The sequence below is a fragment of the Lucilia cuprina genome, chromosome 4 (assembly GCF_022045245.1).
Source record: "Lucilia cuprina isolate Lc7/37 chromosome 4, ASM2204524v1, whole genome shotgun sequence".
NCBI lineage: Eukaryota > Metazoa > Arthropoda > Insecta > Diptera > Calliphoridae > Lucilia > Lucilia cuprina.
The window spans coordinates 68495132-68504928 of NC_060952.1; the positions used below are offsets into that span (position 1 = coordinate 68495132).

The window sequence follows — 9797 nt, forward strand, 5'->3', positions numbered from 1 at the left end:
ATGATAATTATGATATGAATATTATTTATAGGAGCATTTTTTCCTATTTAAGAACATTAAACCCCCGGAGTTTTGGATCGGGTATTCAATAATATCCCTCGTTTGTTCATTATGATGCATTGGAAGACGATATTTTAACTTTTAAATTAATTGTTTCTTTACAATAATTACAATCCATTGCGGAACATTGCTGTTTTTAACATAGTATAGCGTTCATATTCGATATTTAACGGCGATTTCCTAAAATTTATATCTTAAAATGCGATATTAATAATATTTGCACTAGTATCCATTAATTAAAACAAGTTTTTTGGTTCCAATCATCCATTACACACTCCTAAATACTACCAATAATCGTCGAATGGTGACCACTTCAATAACTTACACTTACTTAAACTTACATATCGGTTCTGAAATGGATTATTGTCTAAAATAGTAAGATTTTTATATTAAATCAGGCTCAATTGGTGGTATGAATACGAATTGAACAATTTTGAACACGGATATCTTAATTTGTTGCTAGAACAAATAAAATGTCCGATCCATAAAACATGGTTATTGTATCGAGTATATCAAGATATGATTGGTAGCATTATTGTATGCTTTGGAAATCGGAGTATTTGGAAAACCTATTTAAATTAAAGAAAATATATAGAATTATCCAAATTTTAAAGTTTATGTTGTAAGTCTTAAGAAATCGGAGTTAAATTTCGGGTTTTTAAGAACGTACTGTGTTCAAAATGGCCAAATCCGAAAAAAATCGTAGAAATGAGAAAAAACTGTTCTACTAATTAATTTCGGAGCCAATAGGCCCAAATTTAAAGATTTCGGAACTAAAAGTAGATTTTTTCCAAGTTATTGTGTAAAAAATATTTTATTAAAAAGTAATTATATTAATACAAGTAAAATTTTCATAAATTTTGTTAATATAATTAAATCAAATATATACTGAAATGATCTGTATACTTACTTTTGTGACGTAAATTTTGCATCTTTTTAACTTTAGCTTAAATGAGAACTCAAAGAACCAAAATATTAAGAGAAAAAGAGTAGTGAATGATAATTATCATAATTGTTTTTAATAAATAAAAAAAACTTCCTTGTTTGTTGAAAAAATAATGTGTTTTTTTTTAATAAAACCAATCGTCAGTATTTCTGTATACTTATTTTTGTGATTAACTGTATGTACACCCTGTGGTTTTTGAATTGAAACTGGTTGGTGAGTTTGAAAAATATGGAATTGCCAGATATTAAAATTTTGAAGCTTTTTGAAAAAATAACATTTGTTTTTTATTTTCTTGGTTTGTGCTCCAACTAAACAAAAACTGAAACAGTTTACAAATTAATTTATTATTATTATACTTAAGTTTTTCATAAAAGCATATTTTAAAATAATCTTGTTAATATATGGACTTGAATTTTCACTTTGAAACATATTTTTTTTTTAATTTTTTGTTTATTTAATTTTTTTACTATTTTTTAATTTTATTTGACATTGTTTTAAAATGTTTACAAATATTGTAATTGAAAAGAATTTGAATAAACTTGCCCACAAAAAACACACATTTAAATAATTAAATGTTTAATATGTATATATTAAATATTTATAGAAACTTAACAACAAAGGTTTTCAACAATTATATGATTAATATGATGTTTTTCTTTAAGTTTGCTTATCTGCTCCTGCATCTAACACTATATTGGCCGAATCGAAAAAATTACAACGTCAACACCAATTATTCCAGTACGACAGGATAAAACATAAAAATGAGTTTTTTTGGCTCTCCCACGATAAGTTAACACGATTACATATGGTCAACATGTAATTTAAAAAACCGAACATTTTTTGATATTTTAATAACAACATAAATAAAATATAGTTATAAATAATTTCCTACAGTTTCAGAGATTGGCGTAGTACCAAAAACGCCCCAGAAGACGAAGTCTTCGGGTGCCAGAGTACTTAGACGCGAAAAAGCTTTACACGAGCAGCTCTTTCGTGCTAAGATTTTTGCTGCTCCTAAAGGCACCAAATCCTTTTGGTAGTTCGTTAAAAGTCAAAAGGATAATGCTAGTTTCTCAATTCCGATGTTTTCCAGGGCGACTATCAGTGAATGGATGAACGGATGATAAAGTTATGCTCTTAGCGTAGTCATTCGCTGGTAATTCTTAAAATACCAACAAATACTTGTCGTACAACGTTTCTCTATTTTACAGATTGATTACAATTGGAACCACAACCGCAGTCGACAATGTGTTTTCATATATTTTGTAAGTTTCCTAGTGTGAACCAAGTCACACTAGGAAACTTTTTTTTGGAAAACTTTTGATTTTTGTGTGTGAGAGAAAGAAATATCAACCATCTCTTTCTCTCACACACAAAATCAAAAGTTTCTCAACAAAAGTTTCCCAGTGTGAACCAGATCTATAGCATAGCTGTAAAATTTCGATTACGATTAATAATCAATTAAATTATTTTTCAAAAATAATCAATTGATTACGATTAAAATTAATCTAAAAATAATCAGGATTAATTAAAATTAATGAAAATAAACAAAAATAATCAGAATTTATCAAAAAATTAATTTGATTATTTTCAAGGATTAATTTTGATTATTTTTGATTAATTTCAATATATTTGGTACAATTCTCTATCTTTTTACATTACGTGTAATGAAAAACTGTTTTTCAAGTTACTCAGTATTCGATTATATGACTGTTTTATTGAAAATAATATATTTATCAATTTTATTTGGATTGAAAATTTTGATCTCAGTAAAAGATATTAGAATAAAATTACTGCAATCTTTTCGAAATGGGTCTCAAAAATACGTAATTTTTAGCGGATTGCCGGAAAAATAATTAAATTTTTCTTAGAGCTTTTTTTGGAAGGAAATTATACTAAATATATGGAAAATAATCAAAATTAATCCTTAAAAATAATCAACTAATTTTTTGATTAATTTTGATTTTTTTATTATTTTCATTAATTCCAATTAATCCCTGATTATTTTTAATCGTAATCAACAATTAATTAAAAAAATTGAAAATAATCGTTAATTAATCATTAATTTCACCTATTTAATAAAAATAATCTAATTAATAATGATTACGATTATTAATCATTATTTTACAGCTATGGTCTATAGATAGCAAAATATCGTCTTGTGGTTAGTATTGAATTTTTCCCTGGAAAATTAAAACACGACATTTCAAGTTTTAAAAGTTTATTACGACTAAGGGCGAGTTTTTCTGATAAAGATAATCTTCATTCTTTGGTTAAACCTGGTTTAATATATGTTTCGTGTTTTTCAGTTATCAGTTAAGTTACTTATTATCTTAGTTTAACTGAGTGTAATTGGCCAATTAAACTCAAGTTATAAGTGAGAAAACACAATTAACAAAAACAATAAAACAATGATTTCGGAAAAACAAAAACTTAATATTTTAAGTAAATTGCAATTTTCTGATTTGTTTTGTTTTTTTAATTATTGTTTTTAATGTTTATTTAAAATTTTTCCAAAATTTTGCATTTTATTGTTTGCGAAAAACAGCTGTTCATTGTTTATGTTTTTGAGTGAAAACTTGGCAATACTAACAAAGTTAACTGAACTTAAATCTAAAACTGAAAAACACAGTCATAGGTTAAAGTCCGCCTAAATTTGTTCCGGGTTTAATCTAACAGCAAGTTAAGCCTAGTTTAACTGAGGAGTAAGAAACCTGGCCTAAAAGATTTCACAGTGTTCAAAGAATAAAAATAACCGTTAGATAAAAAAGATAAATAAAGAGTGAGAAAGAACATCAAAACAAAAGAGTGAACAAGCAATATATCATAGATAAAATATTAGTGTTGTAGAGCAGGGTTGTTTTCAAAATTCAATATCGTAACAGTTAGCGACATTGTAGTTGAGAAAGATTCTATTTTATTTATTTATTTATTTACAATTGGAACCGCTGTCGACCAATCACGCAAAAAGAGCGAGCGACGAATTAAAATTAAGCAACTGTCGACAGACCACATTTTTTGACGTTTATAAGAAAAAATCAAAGCAAAATAATGTTTTGTTTAAAATAATTTTTATGAAATAAAAAGGAATGATTAAAAAATTATTTTGAATAAAATACAGGACATTTATTATTTTCTCATTTTATTTATATTTATTTCATTTAATATCTTAAATTTTTGTATTTAATTTTTATTGAAATTAGTAATATTTAGTTTTAATATCTTTCTCAAAAAGAGAAAAAACAAGTTGGCATATACATAAATACATGTATGTATACATATGTATGTATGTTTTAGAATCATCGAATATGCATTGGTTCGATTATTGTGATATTGTTAAAAATGTATATGATAACAAAATAAAACATTCAGAGTAAAAATACGTTACACATTCAACCAACCTGGTATTTTCTTCTCTAATTAAAGCTGCCTACACCACACTGCCAAAACAAAATAAAATAAAAACAAAATGAAACAAAATAAAAAAAATTGAAAATATACCTATTTAAGTTTTACACTATTAGATTTGAAATAAAATGAAACTTCAATTTGAAAAAATTCAAAGAAAAAACGTAAATTTTCATTTTGTTTCTGTTTCTATTTGAAATTTGCTTCTACTTTTCTTTGTTTAAATAAAAATAAAACTTAAATAAACAAATTCAATAATTTTGAAAATTTAAAAAAAAAAATAAAAAAATCATACGATTTTCAATTTTTATTTTATTTTATAGTAATATTAAATTTTTATATATAAATATGAATATTTTACTGGTAAAATATTTTAAAAATTTATAAATGCGCTCCATTATTTTATTGGTTCCCAAACCAATGGTAATAAACAATGTATTATTAGAATTTAAACAGACGGATCCCAGCAATGATAATATAAGAACAAATTATTCAAAAAAAAAAAAAAACAATTTATTAAAAATTATGGTATAGAAAAAACTCGTCAGTTAGTTAGATTCGAGAGAGCTCATAAGTTTGAGCCGTAAAGCATTATTGGAATGGGAGAATACTCTTAGTTCTAGAGGTAAATAAGTGCAATATTTAGCTACTCTAACTAAAAGGATAAAGAAATCCTTGGTATTAAAATTTGCGAGTTCCTAATAAAATGTGTAATAGAGAATATAGAACATAGTAATGTGGGTAATCCAAACTAAATGGCTCTGTAAAAAATAATACGTTTAACATAGTCAGAAATATGTTCACGTCTTCGGAGAATAAAAACATATCTAACAATCGTATTTACAATTCTATTTAATTTTGTAATAAAATATGAAAAAGTTCCTGACACAATCGGCATTAAATCGGAGAAAGCCAAACGCTATCTGATTTTAATAGATAAATAAATATTGGCAGAGTAAAGTTTACGCAAAGTATACGTAATTTTAGACCTGGTTCACACTAGGAAACTTTTGATTTTTGTGTGTGAGACCATCTCTTTCACTCACACACAAAATCAAAAGTTTCCCAGTGTGAACCAGGTATTACAAGAAACATTATCAACTTGATTTACACAATTTTAACGATTATCGATAACAGTTGTAATTCAGGTCTGAGTTGGGGAACAACTCTCGCGTCATCGTTTTTATTTCTTAAGGACGGTCAGGCTTGTGCTTGTTGCTGGGCTTTCGACAGGATTACTTCTCACCCCGCACTAATTTAATGCACTACTTCGTATAACTGTTCTACGTTATGCGTTGTCTTCATTAAACGCGTGCTTTCGTTTTACCTCAGAGTGAGGTTATGTTTTTTATTGGTGGAGACCATAGAATACTCACGATATAACCTGGTGGAGACCATTTAAACTCAAATATAAACTGGTGGAAACCATTAAAACTCTGGAACTTTTTTCTGGTGGAGACCATTAATACTTTTGATGAAATCAAGTCCGGATGCTCCAACTTCCTATATGAAGGTATAGGTCGGTTGGTGGGGTTTTCTCTGGACAAAAGTGTGATAACCTGGCAATATGAGTGCTTGATGCACCGCCATCCTAATTAAAACAAAAAAAAAAAAAAAATATCGATAAGAATACTTCAACATCTTAGTTGATTAACAAACGATGCAGGTGAGTCAGCAATATTAATATTTAAATCGTCTTCCAAATGATAATGCTTTAGTTTTTGTTGAGCCAATGAAAAAAATAACGACCAAATGAAAAAATAACGATTTAGAGTTTTTTTAGAATTTAGATTTTTCCATCCGTATTTGCAGTAAGTTTTATTACATTTAATATTTACACTATAATATTTGTAATTTTATTTCAAAATTTTGACTTGTCGTTTTACTGAATGTTATAGGGGATAGCCAGCTTGAGCATGATGTTAAAATGGATTAAATTAGTAATATTAATTTTAACAAATATTAAATACAAAAATTTAATAAAATTAATGTAATTTTTAATATTAAATGAAATTGTCCTTTTTTATCATAACATATATAGTGTGAATATTACATTTCCTATAATAGAGTTTCACATGAGTGAATTGGGACTTCATCTATGGCAAATTTATTAAAAATTGGGCATGTATTTAGAACAAATTCAAAATCGAACTACTTCGTCTTCGCTTAAACAACAAAAATTTGGGTGCACTAAAAATGCATAAAAAATTTAAAATGAATTTTGTCAAAAAGAATATTTAAACATGATTTTTTAATCTTATACATATAATATTCCAGGCAATTTAAAATAAATATGTAATATTAAAATTTTTATTTGTTGCAATTCGCCTAGGGGTCGTAATGCTAATTTGAGTGTTAATCATTTTCAATCTAACAAATGTTACTTTTCTTTAATACCTCCGAATTAATTAAAATTATACAAAATGTTTCATCTACATATAACTATTAAAATGAAGAAGTACACAATCTTAATTTTAACTACTGCTGTTGTTTTTCATTGTTATTTGCATATCTAGTTGAGCTTGGGCTATATCTTCTAAAGCATTCTGAATTTTCCCCAAAAGCAACTCGCCTTTCAAAGCGATTTCTTCCAAACGTTCGGCAGCTTCCTGATTTTCCAATTCCAATCTTTTAAGACTTTGATTTTGTAATTCTGTCGAGCTGTCCTCATTTGGTAATGACTCGATCAGGGTATCAATATCTTTGGCGCAACGTGATATAAGCTGAGCAAATAGTTGGGCATAATCTTCTTGTTGCTGATTCTGTACTGGAGTTTGAGATCCGGTACGATCAAAATTCGGGAATTTGCTTGGATAAGAAGTCTGTTGTATTATACCGATTGCATTACAGAAATGTTCAGCTTGCTTAATGATTTTAGAAAGACAATTAACATTTAGTGTATACAATAGCATAATTTTAATACAAACCATATTAACAGTGTCCTGCAATTGTGTTAATCTGTCAGCCATGGTTATGAAAATCCTCGCTTACTTTTTTCCTACAAATTGCTTTTATTTGTTTACAATCTAAAAAATCTATGTATGTCGTTTATAAAAAAAACCGAACGCCGTTGCATTTCATAAAAGTGTGTGGCGACGAAAAGTAATAGCAATTGAGCGATTTTAAACAATTTTATATCGATACGTTATATTCAAAATATGCTAAAAAGTGTTTATAAAAGTGTTGAAGAAACCGGTTTGTCGGTTATCCGAATATTGGCCATTCCTAGAAAATTCGGTTTGTCGGTTAACCGAAAATATAAAAACCGGGGCTTAAGTCGGTTTTAGTGACATTTTTAAAATCACGTCGAAAATTCACCATTAATAGAGAGTTCGTTTGTGAGTGAAATGACGTAAAAATTTTTTGTCGGCCACGCCTACTTAAGGGCCTCTAAAGTTCAAAATATTTATGGCTGTATCTCGAAAAATATACATTTGTTTGGACCGATATATATCAAAATAAAATAAAGGTATTTCAAAGACCATTCCAATGATATGTAACACGATACACAAAAAGGACCCATTATAGTTCAATTTTGGGAAACATAATTTTTGACCCGATATTTTTGAGGTTTATCTAAAAAATCGGAAAAATGCCTTTATAGGTAAGTATATAAGTTATATTGTTTAAAAGCTAAGATATTGAGCTTTTATTAAGGTATAGTATATATATTAATAATTTAATTATGATTTTGCTATTAAAAAACAAGTAAGAGTTTTATATTCGGCTATGCCAAATATTATATACCCTTCCCTATGATGTGTTAAAAAACGGTCAGTACGAATTTTATTAAAAAAATCAAAAAATACCAATTGCAAAACGGTAAGGTACCAAAAATTTCCCTTTTATGGGTTCTCAGTTAATGCAGACTCTACATACTTAATTTCACGTTTCAAGGTTCAATATTATTGAATTTCAAAAAGTTCCTTATAAAGAACGAAGAAGTACCAAAAAACCCCTTTTATGGGTTCCCAACTTATCCAGGCTCTACATAATTAATTTCATGTTTCGAGGTTCAATATTATAGAAATTTCAAAAAGTACGTTTTGTAGAACAAGTAGTAACAGTTGTCAAAATTTCATCTAATCCAAAATGATTTCGTTTGGCACAGCAAAAGTGATAATATTTTCCAACATAACCCCATGTCTATATTAGACAAATATTTATTATGCTAAACGTCAAATTGTTATCATGATAAAAAATTAGCAGGTACAGACGGCACTTATTAGGGTTATAACGTCGTTATGACAGTGTTGTCTAAACAATTGTTTAGACAACGTTGTCTTAATAACAAACGCCATTTTATTGTAAAATTTGGTTAGAATTTTGTTTTTGTGCAATTAAAATTTGTTTTTAACATAAGTTTTCGTGAAATTAGTGTTTATTTACAAAATTTGCATTTAATTTCGATTGTTTTTATAAAATATAGCATTATTTCAATAAAATTATCTGTGAGTTGTCGTGATAAAATTAGCATTTTGTTACCCTATGCATTAACATAAACAAAAAACGTCTGCCGACGTTTTGTCCATTGCCGTGATAAATATTTGTCTAATATAGACACGGGGTAAGAAAATTTTATTTTACCATAGAACTTTGCTACCGTTTGGCACACAGCCATACATAAAATATTTTAAAAATTTCCTTACTTTTGTTTAACAAACTTAGGTCTGTTTTAAAAAAAATTAAAAATGTGATACACAATAAAAAATTACAAAAAACATACAATTTTGCACTAAAAATAAAATTTTTTTCACAAAAAACCGAAATATGCAATAAACCCCGTTTTTCGAATAACAGGGTAACCGGTTTATAAACGCTAGTGCTAAATCAATAGTTTTCAGGAGAGCAAAAAAATATTTAATTCGTGAAATATTGCGGAAAATTTCTACTTTTTTTAAGTGGACTTTTTTTGCTCAAAATAAAGCAAAAAATAAATAAGGGGAAGTAGCCCAACAGAAAATTTAGAGCTTACTACATTGATATTGTGTTGCTTATTTTATATTCGAAAATGCTTACAAACTTAGTGCCGGTCCATTGTTGTTGTACGAATGAGAAGAATAACAAAACAAAACAAGTTTCCGAGTACGGGAAACTCCGTACCACGAGAGAAATGAATGATATACCTTCTCTTTCTCTCTCATGTAAAATCAAAAGTTAACCAAAAAAACTTTCCTAGTGTGGACAGAGACCTGCGCCGATCGGCTGACAGCCGGCTAAGCCGAGCCGCCGATAAATTTAAAAAGCCGCCGCCGCCGAAAAAATTTTCGGCTTCAGTCGGCTTAAATGCAGCCGCCGTTTTATGTATGTAATAATAATAAAAAACTAAAAATATGAAAATATTACTTTTTTATATTGCTTAAAAATTATTAAAAATAAATTT

General features: G+C 27.7%; 1 protein-coding gene across 1 annotated transcript; it reads right to left on the reverse strand.

Annotated features, from left to right (window-relative positions):
• Positions 1-6498: 6498 nt before the first annotated feature.
• LOC111687084 (mediator of RNA polymerase II transcription subunit 21) lies at positions 6499-7532 on the reverse strand. Its single transcript, XM_023449495.2, has 2 exons — positions 7342-7532; positions 6499-7278 (listed from the first exon to the last, which is right to left on the reverse strand). Exons 1-2 carry the CDS (start codon positions 7381-7383, stop codon positions 6889-6891), a joined length of 432 nt encoding a protein of 143 aa, XP_023305263.1. The 5' UTR covers positions 7384-7532; the 3' UTR covers positions 6499-6888.
• Between the last annotated feature and the right edge of the window lie 2265 nt (positions 7533-9797).

What these genes read in the sequence shown, in the direction of transcription:
- LOC111687084 (XM_023449495.2), bottom strand. Translation starts at nt 7,383, where the DNA reads ATGGCTGACAGATTAACACAATTGCAGGACACTGTTAATATG. An exon ending in TGCAGGACACTGTTAATATG is followed by an intron (nt 7,279 to 7,341) that starts GTTTGTATTAAA and finishes AAAATCATTAAG; the next exon opens with CAAGCTGAACATTTCTGTAA.